This window comes from Macaca mulatta, chromosome 19, assembly GCF_049350105.2.
Source record: "Macaca mulatta isolate MMU2019108-1 chromosome 19, T2T-MMU8v2.0, whole genome shotgun sequence".
Lineage (NCBI taxonomy): Eukaryota > Metazoa > Chordata > Mammalia > Primates > Cercopithecidae > Macaca > Macaca mulatta.
The window spans coordinates 61,617,141-61,632,732 of NC_133424.1; the positions used below are offsets into that span (position 1 = coordinate 61,617,141).

The 15,592-nt window shown below is 52.2% G+C and overlaps 1 protein-coding gene across 30 annotated transcripts in view; it reads left to right on the forward strand.

Moving 5' to 3' along the window:
* Positions 1-15,592, forward strand: part of TRPM4 (transient receptor potential cation channel subfamily M member 4) — a 48,467-nt gene that overhangs the window by 7,034 nt on the left and 25,841 nt on the right. For 9 of the 30 annotated variants that reach the window (XM_077980479.1, XM_077980480.1, XM_015124544.3 and 6 more), the window contains 6 exons: positions 1,474-1,648; positions 2,590-2,770; positions 2,933-3,096; positions 3,994-4,177; positions 9,082-9,143; positions 9,296-9,487. In XM_077980479.1, the coding sequence (XP_077836605.1) occupies positions 1,474-1,648; positions 2,590-2,770; positions 2,933-3,096; positions 3,994-4,177; positions 9,082-9,143; positions 9,296-9,487 (958 nt within the window). Of the gene's footprint in view, positions 1-1,473; positions 1,649-2,589; positions 2,771-2,932; positions 3,097-3,993; positions 4,221-9,059; positions 9,144-9,295; positions 9,488-9,726; positions 9,827-15,401; positions 15,515-15,592 lie in introns of those variants that run through there. The other 21 variants (XR_013409946.1, XR_013409947.1, XM_077980475.1 and 18 more) reach the window with 8 other exon arrangements.

The following is a 15,592-nucleotide window of genomic DNA, read 5'->3' on the forward strand; positions in this document are numbered from 1 at the left end:
ACCCGCCACCATGCCCAGCTAATTTTTGTATTTTTTTTTTTTTTTTTTCAGTAGAGACGGTGTTTCACCATGTTGGCCAGTCTGGTCTTGAACTCCTGACCTCAGGTGATCCACTTCAGCCTCCCAAAGTGCTGGGATTACAGGCATGAGCCACTGCACCCAGCCTCTTTCTTGCTTGCTTGCTTTTTTCTTTTTTCTTTTTTTTTTGAGACAGGGTCTCACTCTGTTGTCCAGGTTGGAGTGCAGTGGCGTGGTCACAACCCTCTGCATCACTGCAGCCTTGATCTCCCAGGCTGAAGTGATCCTCCTGCCTTAGCCTCCTAAGCACATACTGCCACACCTGGCTAATTTTTTTTTTTTTTTTTTTTTTTTAGAGATAGGGTGGTCCCACTATATTGCATAGCTGGTCTCGAACTCCTGGGTTCAGGCGATCCTCTGGCCTCAGCCTCCCAAAGTGCTAGGATTACAGGCATGAGCCATAGCACCCGACCCTACATTTTCAAATGAAATTCTCATTCTCTAAACCTGTTATTTACTCTGGTGCCAATCACCTTCAGATAGCGAGAGAGACTTGTGCATTTTTTTAGGTGGGGGAAAGTTTTATGTGTGATCACCATAAATGGAAAACCTGCCCCATTTGGCACAGAGAGGAATAAACAAGCCACACAGAAGCCAAATACAATGAAAAGCAAACAAAGGTGTTTCCCTACTTGCTAGATGGCTGTTGCCAGCTCCACTTTTTGAGCCCGAGGCCTGCTTTTCTCCTTCAAAAGAGTAGCAAAGGGTTAGGCATTCAAAAATATTCTAGCACCCAGCTGAGCCTCTCTCCTTGACAGTCGTCAGGAGAACTGAAAAAGGAATGACTTTCTCACTGCGTTATTCAAGGTTATTTTAAGCTCCGTGTGAAGTTCGTGTCGCGTTGCCTCTGGCTGGGACTGGTATGCGAGCCCCATTTCAGGAAACACTGCGTTCTTTCCCTGGCTCCTCATAGCTCCCTGGAGTAGGCTGCGCTATTATTGTCTTTTCATTAGAGGAGGAAATTTAGGCTCAGAGAGGTGAAGCCGCTCGCCCAAAGTCACACAGCCACGTCAGCCCCTAGCACATGGGCTGTCCCTAAGTTACCCTCTGGATGTTCTTTCTCTTGGTGAACATCTTGTGTTTGGATGGGGGCACAGCGAGGATACCCCCAGTGGCCCTCTGCCTTTGCACTTGAGGCTCCGCAGATGACGGTGACCCACCTCTTCCTGCTCAGGCTTTCTGGACTCACTGGCTTCCTTCTCATGGGGAAGGGGGACTGTCCTCGGCTCCAGTCTCTCCCTGAGGCGGTCAGAGCCAGGGCCAGGGGCAGCGTGGACTCTGACTGCCTCTGCGGGTGCGGGGTCAGTGTCAACAGCCCCTCTACAGAAGCATGAACACACCGGATGCTGGGGTCGGGGGGCAGCCCTGGGTTCACGCTCCGCCCTGCACCCCCAGAGGGACCTTGTGCCAGTGTGGGCGCCCCCGGACCGCCCACCCTGCAGTGGCCATGGAGGATGCCTTCGGGGCAGCCGTGGTGACCGTGTGGGACAGCGATGCACACACCACGGAGAAGCCCACCGATGCCTACGGAGAGCTGGACTTCATGGGGGCCGGCCGCAAGCACAGCAATGTGAGGCAGGCCTGTGTGGGCAGGGCCCGGGCACCAGGGGGCTGCATGCTCGGGGCTCCAGAGTGGAGCCGGGATGCCCGCGCTGAACGCTGGCCCCCTCCGCCCATCCTTGTCTTTGCTCTCTGTGTCCCCTCCGCCCCACCTGTCTTCTCTCTGAGGTGGTCTCCTTCTCTCTGTGTCTCTGTGTCTCTTGTGTCTCTGTGTCTCTGTGTCCCTCTGTCTCTGTGTCCCCCTCTCTCTCTGGGTCTCTGTCTCTCTCTCTCTGGGTCTCTGTCCCTCTCTCTCTGGGTCTCTGTCCCCCTCTCTCTCTGGGTCTCTGTCCCCCTCTCTCTCTGGGTCTCTGTCCCCCTCTCTCTCTGGGTCTCTGTCCCCCTCTCTCTCTGGGTCTCTGTCCCCCTCTGTCTCTGGGTCTCTGTCCCCCTCTCTCTCTGGGTCTCTGTCCCCCTCTCTCTCTGGGTCTCTGTCCCCCTCTCTCTCTGGGTCTCTCTCCCTCTCTCTCTGGGTCTCTGTCCCCCTCTCTCTCTGGGTCTCTGTCCCCCTCTCTCTCTGGGTCTCTGTGTCCCTCTCTCTCTGGGTCTCTGTCCCCCTCTCTCTCTGGGTCTCTGTCCCCCTCTGTCTCTGGGTCTCTGTCCCCCTCTCTCTCTGGGTCTCTGTCCCCCTCTCTCTCTGGGTCTCTGTCCCCCTCTCTCTCTGGGTCTCTGTCCCCCTCTCTCTCTGGGTCTCTGTCTCTCTCTCTCTGCGTCTCTGTCCCTTTCTCTCTTGAGTCTCTGTCCCTCTCTCTCTGGGTCTCTGTCCCCATCTCTCTGGGTCTCTGTTTCCCCTTTTCTCTGGGTCTCTGTCCCATCTCTCTGGGTCTCTCTCCCTCTCTCTCTGGGTCTCTGTCCCCATCTCTCTGGGTCTCCGTCCCCCTCCCTGTGTCCCCCGCTTCCATGTGTCCACAGTTCCTCCGGCTCTCTGACCGAACGGATCCAGCTACAGTTTATAGTCTGGTCACACGCACGTGGGGCTTCCGTGCCCCGAACCTGGTGGTGTCAGTGCTGGGGGGGTCGGGGGGCCCCGTCCTCCAGACCTGGCTGCAGGACCTGCTGCGTCGTGGGCTGGTGCGGGCTGCCCAGAGCACAGGTGACCGAGGGTGGGTGGGGGCTGTCTCCCGGGCCTTGGCCTGCCTGCCGTGTCCCCCACGACTCTGGGTGGCCTCCCCCGCCACCCGGTCTCCGTGTGTGTCTCCGTCTTACTCTTGGTTTCTCTCCCTTTGTCTCTGCGTGTTCCTCGGCGTCTGCGTAGGAGCCTGGATTGTCACTGGGGGTCTGCACACGGGCATCGGCCGGCATGTTGGCGTGGCTGTGCGGGACCATCAGACGGCCAGCACTGGGGGCACCAAGGTGGTGGCCATGGGCGTGGCCCCCTGGGGTGTGGTCCGGAATAGAGACACCCTCACCAACCCCAAGGTACGACCCAGGGACTTGGAGAAAAGGGACTGGAGGCCCGGACTCCTGGGTCTGAGGAAGGAGAGGCCGGGGGCCCTGGACTCCTGGGTCTGAGGGAGGAGGAGGGGCCCGGACTCCTGGGTCTTAGGGAGGAGGGGCTGGGGGCCTGGACTTCTGGGTCTGAGGGAGGAGGGGCTGGGGGCCTGGACTCCTGGGTCTGAGGGAGGAGGGGACTGGGGGTCTGGACTCCTGGGTCTGAGGGAGGAGGAGGGGCTGGGGGCCCGGACTCCTGGGTCTGAGGGAGGAGGGGCTGGGGGCCTGGACTCCTGGGTCTGAGGGAGGAGGGGCTGGGGGTCTGGACTCCTGGGTCTGAGGGAGGAGGAGGGGCTGGGGGCCCGGACTCCTGGGTCTGAGGGAGGAGGGGCTGGGGGCCCGGACTCCGGGGTCTGAGGGAGGAGGGGACTGGGGATCTGGACTCCTGGGTCTGAGGGAGGAGGAGGGGCTGGGGGCCTGGACTTCTGGGTCTGAGGGAGGAGGGGCTGGGGGCCTGGACTCCTGGGTCTGAGGGAGGAGGAGGGGCCCGGACTCCTGGGTCTGAGGGAGGAGGGGCTGGGGGCCTGGACTTCTGGGTCTGAGGGAGGAGGGGCTGGGGGCCTGGACTTCTGGGTCTGAGGGAGGAGGGGCTGGGGGCCTGGACTTCTGGGTCTGAGGGAGGAGGGGCCTGGGCTCCTGGGTCTGAGGGAGGAGGGGCTGGGGGCCTGGACTTCTGGGTCTGAGGGAGGAGGGGCTGGGGGCCTGGACTCCTGGGTCTGAGGGAGGAGGAGGGGCCCGGACTCCTGGGTCTGAGGGAGGAGGAGGGGCTTGTGTCTGTCCGGGCCCTGATGAGGAGACGCCCTGGTCTGGCCATTTTTCCCCTAGGGCTCGTTCCCTGCGAGGTACCGGTGGCACGGCGACCCGGAGGACGGCGTCCAGTTTCCCCTGGACTACAACTACTCGGCCTTCTTCCTGGTGGACGACGGCACGCACTGCCGCCTGGGGGGCGAGAGCCGCTTCCGCTTGCGCCTGGAGTCCTACATCTCGCAGCAGAAGACCGGCGTGGGAGGTGCGTGGCTTCTTGAACCCATGACCCACAACCCACGACCCCAGTGCTCAAGATCCCAGTAGTTTGGTCTGACCGAAATTTGGGGAATTACCTATGGTTAAGTGTCTTTCCCCATCATTATTCATGTTTTTAAAAACCTCTGAGGCCGGGCGCGGTGGCTCACGTCTGTAATCCCAGCACTTTGGGAAGCCGAGGCGGGCGGATCACAAGGTCAGGAGATCGAGACCATCCTGGCTAACACGGTGAAACCCCGTCTCTACTAAAAAATACAAAAAATTAGCCGGGCGTGGCGGCGGGCGCCTGTGGTCCCAGCTACTCGGGAGGCTGAGGCAGGAGAATGGCGGGAACCCGGAAGGCGGAGCTTGCAGTGAGCCGAGATCGCGCCACTGCACTCCAGCCTGGGCGACAGAGCGAGACTCCATCTCAAAAAAAATTAATTAATTAAAAACAAACAAACAAAAAATAAATTAAAAACAAAAACAAAAACAAAACCTCTGTCTGGGAGTGAGGTAACTCACATCAGTAATCCCAACACTTTGGGAGGCCGAGGCAGAAGGATTGCTTGAGGCCAGGAATTCAAGACCAGCCTGGGTAACAGAGCAAGACCTTGTCTCTACCAAATAATAATAATAATAATAAAGAATAAAAAATTTCAAAAAATTAGCCAGTTGTGGTGTTGTGTGCCTGTAATCCCAGCTACTTGGGAGGCTAAGGTGAGAGAATTGCTTGAACCCGGGAGGTGGAGGTTGCAGTGAACCACGATCAAGCCACTGGGTGAGAGAGCAAGACTCCATCTCAAACGAACAAACAAACAAACAGACTTTATTTTGAAATCTCTCATGCATACAGAAAAATGCACGAAGGGGGAGAGCTTGATGCATTTTTTATCTTGAGATGGAGTCTCGCTCTGTTGTTCAGGCTGGAGTGTAGTGGCGCGACCTTGGCTCACTGCAGCCTCTGCCTCCTGGGTTCAAGCAATTCTCCTGCCTCAGCTTCCCGAGTAGCTGGGATTACAGATGCCTGCTACCACACCAGGTAATTTTTGTATTTTTAATAGAGATGGGATTTCACCATGTTGGCCAGGCTGGTCTCGAACTCCTGACTTCAGGTGATCTGCCTACCTTGGCATCCCAAAGTGCTATGATTACAGGCATGAGCCATTGCACCTGGCTTACACATTTTTCATGACCATCCTTTTAGGTTTAAACTTCTCTATCTTGCTTCTTCTCCTAATTGCTGCATGATCTTCCTTAGTAAGGATGTATCCTTTGCTTTTTCTTTGTTTGAGACTGGGCCTTACTGTCAGCCAGGCTGTGTGCAATGGCACAATCATGGCTCACTGTAATCTCAACCTCCCCAGGCTCAGGTGATCCTCCCACCTCAGCCTCCCGAGTAACTGGGACAACAGGCACATGCCATCACACTGAGCTAATTTTTGTATTCTTTGTAGAAGTGAGGTCTCTCTATGTAGCCCAGGCCAGTCTTGAACTCCTAGGCTAAAGTGGTCCACCAACCTTGGCCTCCCAAAGTACTAAGATTACAGGCATGAGCCACCGTGCCTGTCCCCATCTGTTAATTTAAAAATTTCCCCAATCTAAGGCCAGGTGCAGTGGCTCACGCCTGTGATCCCAGCACTTTGGGAGACTTAGGCAGGCAGATCACCTGAGGTCAGGGGCTCGAGACCAGCCTGGCCAACATGGTGAAACCCCATCTCTACTAAAAATACAAACAATTAACCAGGCATGGTGCCGCGCGTCTGTTATCCCAGCTACTCGGGAAGCTGAGGCAGGAGAATCACTTGAACCTGGGAGGCGGAGGTTACAGTGAGCGGAGATCATGCCACTGCACTCCAGCCTGGGCGACAGAGCGAGACTTCCTCTAAAAAAAAAAAAAAAAAAAAAATTCCCCAATCGAATCTTTCATGGGATTACAGTTTAAAAAAATAAAAAAAATTCCCAGTTTATGGATATCTAAGGTTTACTAATGTTTGACACTACAAATGATGCTAAACAAAAGGTCTTTTTTCTTTTTTTTTTTTTTTGAGGTAGGGTCTCACTCTGTCACCCAGGCTGAAGTGCAGTGGTGCAGTGGTGTGATCTTGGCTCACTGCAATCTCCGCCTCCTGGGCTCAAGGAATCCTTCCACCTCAGCCTCCTGAGTAGCTAGAACCACGGGTGCACATCATCACACCACGCCCAGCTAATTTTTTGTGTTTTCGGTAGAAGCGGGATTTTGCCATGTTGCCCAAGCTGGTCTCGAACTCCTGAGCTCAAGCAATCCACCCACCTTGGCCTCCCAGAATGCTGGGATTACAGGCATAAGCCATTGCGCCCAGCAACAAAATGTAAAAAGCGACTTTTATATGGTGTCTATTGCTATAAAAAAATCCTATCGTTTTCATGGGGTTAGATATAGCTTTTGTCTCTTTTATAACCCCTTGGCTGCCTGTCTTAGAAAGGCTCATCCGACTCCAAGACAAATATTCTCCTAAGTCGTCTTTTAATATCTCATAGTTTTATATTTAAACCTTTAATCCATCTGGAAATGATTTTTTACATATTTTGAGGTCACGAGTCTATATTTCTGTTCATCCAAATGAGAAGCTATGTTTTCTTTATGACCATTTAATAAATAAACCATCCTTTCCTAGCTGAATAGAAATTCTTGTGGTTGCGTATTCAGATCCTTTATCTGTTGAAATCCGTTTTGAAAACTTTTTTTTCCTCTACTTATATATTCCTGGGGCCAAACTATGCTTTGATTACAGCAGTTTAAAGATGTTTTAAGGCCAGGTGTGGTGGCTCACGCCTGTAATCCAGCACTTTAGGAGGCCGAGGCGGGTGGATCACTTGAACTCAGGAATTCAAGACCAGCCTGGCAACATAATGAAACCCCATCTCTACAAAAATAAAAGTAAAAATAAATTGCCAGGCATGGTGGCACATGCCTGTAGTCCCAGCTACTGGGGAGGCTGAGGTGGGAGGATCACTTGAGCTCAGGAAGTGGAGGCTGCAGTGAGCCGAGATGGTATCACTGCACTCCAGCCTGGGAGACAGAGTGAGACCCTGTCTCAATCATAAAAATAAATAAATAAATAAATAAATAAATAAAGATGCTTTAATATATGTTAATGAAAGCTCCTTCTCACTGTCCTTTCTGAACAATTTCTTGGCTCTTCTCTGACACTTATTTTTCCATATGAAGTTTAAAATGATTCTGTTCCATTCAAAATGGGGTAAACACCTCCAAACTTCCTCTTAACCTCCCTTTTTCTCCAGGCTGTATTGAATTTATATGTTAATTTGTGACAAGTTGACTTACTGTTAGTTTTTCCACTTATTAGACCTGTCCTTAAATAAAATTTGTAAGATTCCTCATAAATATCCTGTGCCTTTCTGGATGAATTAATTCCCAGGTATCTCATAATTTTCTTTCTTTCTTTCTTTTTTTTTGAAAAAGGGTCTCTCTCTGTTGCCCAGGCTGGAGTGCAGTGGTGCAATCACAGCTCACTACAACCTCTGCCTCCTGGGCTCAAGTGATTCTCCTGCCTCAGCCTCCTGAGTATCTGGGACCACAGGCATGTGGCACAATGCCCGGCAAATTTTCGTGTTTTTTTGAGACGGAGTCTCGCTTTGTCACCCAGGCTGGAGTGCAGTGGCATGATCTTGGCTCACTGCAACCTCCGCCTCCTGGGTTCAAGCGATTCTCCTGCCTCAAACTCCTGAGTAGCTGGGATACAGGCATGTGCCACCATGCCCGGCTAATTTTTGTATGTTTAGTAGAGACGGGGTTTCACCATGTTGGTCAGGCTGATCTCGAACTCCTGACCTCGTGATCTGCCCGCCTCGGCTTCCCAAAGTGCTGGGATTACAGGCGTGAGCCACCGCACCTGGCCTAATGTTTGTATTTTTAGTAGAGATGAGGTTTCACCATGTTGGTCATGCTGGTTTTGAACTCCTGACCTCAGGTAATCCACCCGCCTCGGCCTTCCAAAGTGGTGGGATTACAGGCGTGAGCCACCTCGCCTGGCCTAGTTTCTAATTTTAATGGGAATAGAGTTAGTATAATCTTATCTTTATGGTGCATTTGGATTTTAGTACATACCTATATTGTGTTTGGATAGCCATTTCTATTCCCATTTCCTTTACTTTGTCTTTGAACTTTCACTCCCTCTGGCTCCTGATGGTTAATCAATTACAGGATTGACTCATGCAAGAAACACCTGCCTCATTCAGAGACTCAGGAGTCCAGGTCCTCAGCCCCCTCCTCCCTGGGGAAGTTAAGCATTACTGTCTTCAAAATCTAGCTCCCTCCTGAAGTGTTCAAAGACATGACAATTCTGGCCGGGCACGCTGGCTCACAGCTGTAATTCCAGCACTTTGGGAGGCCAAGGTGGGAGGATCCCTCGAGTCCAGGAGTTCGAGACCAGCCTGGGCAAGATGGCAAGACCTCCGTCTCTACCAAAAATTAAAAAGTTAGCTGGGCACGGTGGTGCATGCCTGTGGTCCCAGCTACTTAGGAGGCTAAAGTAGGAGGATCAAGACTGCAGTGAGGTGTGATCATGCCCCTGCACTCCAGCCTGGGTGATAGAGTGACACCCTGTTTCAAAAGTTAGGCTGGTGCGGTGGCTCATGCCTGTAATCCCAGCACTTTGGGAGGCTAAGTTGGGAGGATTGCTTGAGGCCAGGAGTTCGAGACCACCCTGGCCAACACAGCAAGACCCTCATTTCTAAAATAAATACATAATTAATTAAAAAAAGAAATGACAATTCCAATGAGCCTCTGAACAGAAGATTAGGACAAGGCTGATATTTGCCCCAGGGACTCCTGGGATATGTGGTTTTCTCCTATCTCCAGCAAAGGCTGATGGGAGGTAATCAAGCCCCCTTCTCTTCTTGCCTCAGGGACTGGAATTGACATCCCTGTCCTGCTCCTCCTGATCGATGGTGATGAGAAGATGTTGACGGTACAGGGGCCTGGATGCCTGGATCTAAGGGGGAAGGAGAGTTGGGGGCTAGGACTCCTGGGTCCTGAGTCTTAGGGAGGGTCTGGGGGTCTGACTCCGGGTAGGGTGAATATCCTGCCTTCTCTGACGTGACTCTCCCCTTTATCCTGTAGCAAATAGAGAACGCCACCCAGGCTCAGCTCCCCTGTCTCCTCGTGGCGGGCTCTGGGGGAGCTGCGGACTGCCTGGCGGAGACCCTGGAAGACACTCTGGCCCCAGGGAGTGGGGGAGCCAGGCAAGGTGAAGCCCGGGATCGAATCAGGCGTTTCTTTCCCAAAGGGGACCCTGAGGTCCTGCAGGCCCAGGTATGACACTGGGGGCCCAACTCTGGATCCTGAGATGGGAGGGAACTGGGGACTTGGACTCCTGGGTCTGAAGGAGGAGGGGCTGGGGGCCTGGACTTCCAGGTTCCAGGAGTAGAGGGTTCTGGGCACCTGGACTATTAGGTCCTGGCGGGGAGTGGCCTCCTCTATCCCTTTGGACAGGGCCCAGCAGGAGCTGGGGATGGAGCTGGGCTAGGGATCCAGAACTGGCTGTTCCACAGGTGGAGAGGATTATGACCCGGAAGGAGCTCCTGACAGTCTATTCTTCTGAGGATGGGTCTGAGGAATTCGAGACCATAGTTTTGAAGGCCCTTGTGAAGGGTAAAAGTTGTACCCTCCAGTCCTCCCCCTCTCTCAGTTCAACCTTGGACACCTTTCCTGGCCTGGGCACTTCATCCACCCTCTATAATCCAAGGCCCCCTTTACCCCTCTTAATATCTCTCCCCTTTGGGGCTTTGCATGGTGCTATTTGGGTAGTTTTCCCGGATGCTTCCATTATGTTCCAGCGTCTGCTTTCCTCTATTGGATCCATCCAGCCATTCTTTCATCTTTCCAGCCATCCATCCATATGTACAGGTCGATCTTTCCATCTCTTTACCTACCCATCCTTCCAGTCATCTGTCATTCTTTCATCCATCCATCCTTTCACCTGTCCATCCACACATCCACCGACAATTCCTGAGAATTCCATCCACTCATTCCTCCATCCATCCATCTTCTCACCTGTCTGTCCACACATCCATGGACAATTCCATCCACTCATTCCTCCATCCATCCATCTTCTCACCTGTCTGTCCACACATCCATGGACAATTCCATCCACTCATTCCTCCATCCATCCATCTTCTCACCTGTCCATCCACACATCCACTGACAATTCCTGAGAATTCCATCCACTCATTCCTCCATCCATCCATCTTCTCACCTGTCCGTCCACACATCCACTGACAATTTCATCCACTCATTCTTCCATCCTTCCATCTTCTCACCTGTCCGTCCACACATCCATGGACAATTCCATCCACTCATTCCTCCATCCATCCATCTTCTCACCTGTCCGTCCACACATCCACTGACAATTTCATCCACTCATTCCTCCATTCATTAATCTTTCATCCATTTACCCATCTACCCCTCCATCTTTTCATTCATCCATCCAACTGTTCTTCCATCTATCCATCCACCCACCCATTCTTCCTTCCCTAGATGCTTCCAGTATGCGTGAAGCACTCTGTCTAGACATGAACCAAAACACTGTCTCCCTGTGAGGAAGTCCAGATATTTCACTAGAAATGGCAGCTTGGAGGACAGAATGATGAAAACCAAGGCGGGGAAGCATAATACCCACCTGGAAGAGGCTGGGGTGGGGCTTATTTATTTATTTATTGAGACAGGGTCTTGCTCTGTAGGCCAGTCTGGAGTACAGTGGTGTGATCACGGCTCATTGCAGCCTCAACCTCCCAGGCTCAAGTGATCCTCCTACCTCAGCCTTCTGAGTAGCTGGGAACACACCTGCCCGCCACTACACCTGGTAAATTAAAAAAAATTTTTTTTTTTTTTTTTTTGGTACAGACGAGGTCTTGCTCTGTTGCCCACGCTGGTCGTGAACTCCTGTTCTCAACTGATCCTCCCGCCTCAGTCTCCCAAAGTGCTGGGGTTACCACTGCATTTCAGCCTGGGCAACAGAGCGAGACTCTGTCTCAAAAAGAAACAAACAAACAATCAAAAAGAAACAAACCAGCTTGGCCTCTTTCTTGCTGTGTGGTCTTGAGAAAGCAGCTTCCCCTCTCTGAGCCCCAGTTTCTCCCTGTGGAAAGGGGTGATAATATCTTGCAGGAGTGTTATAAGCCTCCAAGGCAAGGTATGAGTTGTGCCCGGTCCCTGGTGGGGGCCCAGTAAGAGGAATCTCGTCTTAATATGATTCCATTTCCTCTGGGGGCACATCCTTCAGCATAAGGTGACTCTCAGTGGGCAATTCTGATTCACTCTGCGGAATTTAACTCAGCAGCCTCCTGAGAGAAAATCAGGCAGCTCTGTAAGATGTGGTTTGAGGGGGTGGTGGTGTAAGCCCAGCAGGAGCGTGTAAGTGATCGCAGTCCACTGGGGGAACTGTAGATGGCTGATAGGCCTGGGGATAGCAGAGTTGAATGGATGGAATTTCAGCAAGAAAGAAGGGGCAAGGTCTTTTTTTTTTTTTTTTTGAGACGGTGTCTCGCTCTGTCGCCCAGGCTGGAGTGCAGTGGCGCCATCTCGGCTCACTGCAAGCTCCACCTCCAGGGTTCAAGTGACTCTCCTGCCTCAGCCGCCGGAGAAGCTGGGACTACAGGTGCAAACTACGCCTGGCTAATGTTTGTATTTTTAGTAGAGACGGGGTTTTACCATGTTGGCCAGGATGGTTTTGACCTCCTGACCTCGTGATCTGCCCACCTTGGCCTCCCAAAGTGCTGGGATTACAGGCATGAGCCACTGCCCCCGGCCCATGAATGCTTCTTAAGAGTCTAGCATAGGCAAGCCTAGTGCTGGGCAGTTGGTGTATTCTTTTGCCCTTCATCTCCCTTCCCTGCCTGCAAGGATTATCACTCCATTTTGCAGATGAAGAGACTGAGGCTCAGAGAGAGGAAAAATGGCTTGCCCAAGGTCATGTGGCTAGTAGCAGGAGTCAGGCTTTTCATGTGAGTCTGTATAATTCTCAAGCCCATAGGAAGGGGCATGTTTGGAGAGAGGTCAGAGGCTGGCAGGGTTGGTATGTATCATTGGCATGAAGGGAGTGTTGGAGACAAGGCCAGTAAGGCGGGTAGGGCCAAACCACCCAGGACCTCAGATGCCAGGCAGAGGGTCTAAAGGCTGTCCTTGAGAGGCAGCAGAGGACCAGGGTCGGTTGTGTGGATAAAAAAGACTCTCTGGCCAAGTGTGAAGGCTCATGCCTGTAATTACAGCACTTTGGAAGGCCAAGGAAGGAGGTTCACTTGAGCCCAGGAGTTTGAGACGAGCCTGGGCAGCATAATGAGACCCCCATTTCAGTAAAAAATTAGCTGGGCACGGCACTATGTCCCTGTAGTTCCAGCTACTTGGGAGGCTGAGGCAGGAGGATCGCTTGAGCCCAGGATGTCTCAAAGCTGAAGTGAGCTGTGATGGCGCCACTGCACTCCAGCCTGGGTGACAGAGGAAGACCCTGTCACAAAAAACAACAACAAAAACAGAGCCTCTGGGAGTGGGTGGGGGCAGAGTGGGGAGGAGAGAAGAGACTGCAGTGATAGTGGTTGCGGGGGGCCGAAGCTTGAGCTGCCGCTGGGGCCAGGGGGACAGAAGGGGAGGCTCAGCAGAGAGTCAGGAGGCTGGACATGGGACATGGAGCTTGGGGGCTGATGGCCTGTGAGATGGGAGGGGCAGGAAGGGACAAGGACAGTACCTGGGGGTCTGCCTTATTGACTGGGTAGATGGAGGGGCCGTTCCTGAGATGAGGATGTAGGGAAGATGAGTTGGAGGGCTAGACACTGAGTTGAGTATGGAACATGGTGAGTATGAAGGGACAAGGTGGGGACAGGGTCGGGTGTCCAGGTGACAAATGGTGCCAGATTAAGGCAGAATATAAAGCAAGGTATTATTATTTCTGAGACAGAGTTTCACTCTTGTTGCCCAGGCTGGAGTGCAATGATGTGATCTCGGCTCACCACAACCTCCACCTCCTGGGTTCAAGTGATTCTCCTGCCTCAGTGTCCCAAGTAGCCGGGATTACAGGCATGCACCACCACACCCAGCTAATTTTGTATTTTTAGTAGACGTGGGGTTTCTCCATGTTGGTCAGGCTGGTCTCGAACTCCTGACCTCAGGTGATTTGCCCACCTCGGCCTCCCAAAGTGCTGGGATTACAGGCATGAGCCACTGCGCCCAGCCTATTATTATTATTATTATTTAAGATGGAGTCTTGCTCTGTCACCCGGGCTGGAATGCAGTGATGCGATCTCGGCTCACTGCAACCTCTGCCTCCCAGGTTCAAGCGATTCTCCTGCCTTAGCCTCCTAAGTAGCTGGGACTACAGACGCATGCCACCATGCCCAGCTAATTTTTTGTATTTTAGCAGAGACGGGGTTTCACTGTGCTACCCAGGCTGGTCTCGAACTCCTGAGCTCAGGCAATCCACCCACCTTGGCCTCCCAAAGTGCTAGGATTGCAGGCATGAGCCACCACGCCCGGCCTATAAAGCAAAATGTTACAAATGATTTTGGGCTGGGCGCGGTGGCTCACATCTATAATCCCAGCACTTTGGGAGGCTGAGGCGGGCAGATCACGAGGTCAGGAGTTCAAGACGAGCCTGGCCAACATAGTGAAACCCCGTCTCTACTAAAAATACAAAAAAAATTAGCCGGGCTGGGCGTGGCGGCCAGCGCCTGTTATCGTTTGAACCCGGGAGGCAGAGGTTGCAGTGAGCCGAGATTGTGCCACTGCACACCAGCCCCTGCGACAGTGTAAGACTCCGTCTCAAAAAATAAATAAATAAACGATTTTGTTTGCTTCTTTTGAAACCATGGGGGAAGTAGGAGAGCTTCCTAGAATTGTAGAAAATCACAGAAAAGCCCGCTCTGAATGGACGTCTGGGTTTTGAAAGAGCACAGAAAGCCATGTGGTCCTAGACATGTGACTGCCTTTCTGGGCCTCTGTTTCCTCAACTACAGCCTTAGAGGCTACACTGGTCAAGCTGCAGAGTCACCACAGCGTGGAACTTCCTCCCACAGTTACTGTCATTGATTACAGTGCTCTGAAGGGGGTGCCACTATTTCCCATTTCATAGATGAGGAAACCGAGGCTCCCAAGGTCCAATGGCTTGCCTGAAGTCACTCAGCTGGCACTGGTGGACCGGGGACTGGAACCCACGTCTGCCTGCCCCAGAGCCCATTGCTCATCTCCACTGCATGAGATTCTCTCTTTCTGTGGTACCAGTTTTTGGAGCAACCAGAATGACATGAATTTGTTTTGGAGATAGATACAGAGCAAGTGGAGGCAGAAGGAAACCTAACTCCATGTCACAACAAATGCCCTTTGGGACTTTTCATGCCCCTGTTGACTGTACATGTTTGGATCCACTAAATAGCTGGATCAAATTTTTAAGGGTTTCTTGTTCTCTCTTGCTGTTTTAGACCTCCAGGGTCTCTCCGAGTCCCTCTCACGTTCAGATTTTTTCCAATCTCATTTTGTGCTGTTGTCACCTCTTTCCCCTCACAACATACCCCAAGTTTCAGAAATCAGTGTGACTCACATTTGTCATCATCTGCTGTGTGGGTTTTTTTTTTTTGTTGTTTTGTTTTGTTTTGTTTTTGCACCCAGGCCTTTGCTTCTGCTGTGCCTGCTGCTTTGAACACCCTTTTCCCATCTTAGATGCACACCTCCCAATCCTGGTGGTCTTTCAAAGCACTGCCTCAACACCCATTCTCTGGGAGCTGTCTTGGGCCACTCTATACCTCTGTGACCATATCCTCCTCTGGGTTCTAATCATATTATATGCCCACCTCTGAGGGCACCAAGCACTCTAAAGGTAGTTATGTGTTGGGGGGACATATTTTCCCCAATAGAACCAGCTTCTTCAGGGTAGGAACTGTATCCAATTTCTCTCTCCACTGCTTGGTCCATAACATACCTCAATAAATATTAAATGAATAAGTGATTCCTTTTCTTTCTTCTTGGGGGCTGTAAACCAGTGAGTGGTCTGTGCTCTGGCCCTGAGCCAAATGACCTTGTGCTTATCATAACCTGACTGCTTAAAGACCCCCACACTCTGCCCAGTAGCACCCCCTTTATGCAGAGTTTAAAAGCCAGGCATGCAAAATAGAAGCAAAATACGCATTCATAAGATGTCCCTCCTCCCCTGACTTCTTGCCCCCTCTCCCTCTAATCCTTCCAGCCTGTGGGAGCTCGGAGGCCTCAGCCTACCTGGATGAGCTGCGTTTGGCTGTAGCTTGGAACCGCGTGGACATTGCCCAGAGTGAACTCTTTCGGGGGGACATCCAATGGCGGGTGAGGGGTCAGGGCCTGGGGGTTGGGCATCCTGACAAAGGGACTGTGCTCTCCTCCCTCTCTGCCTTCTTAGACACC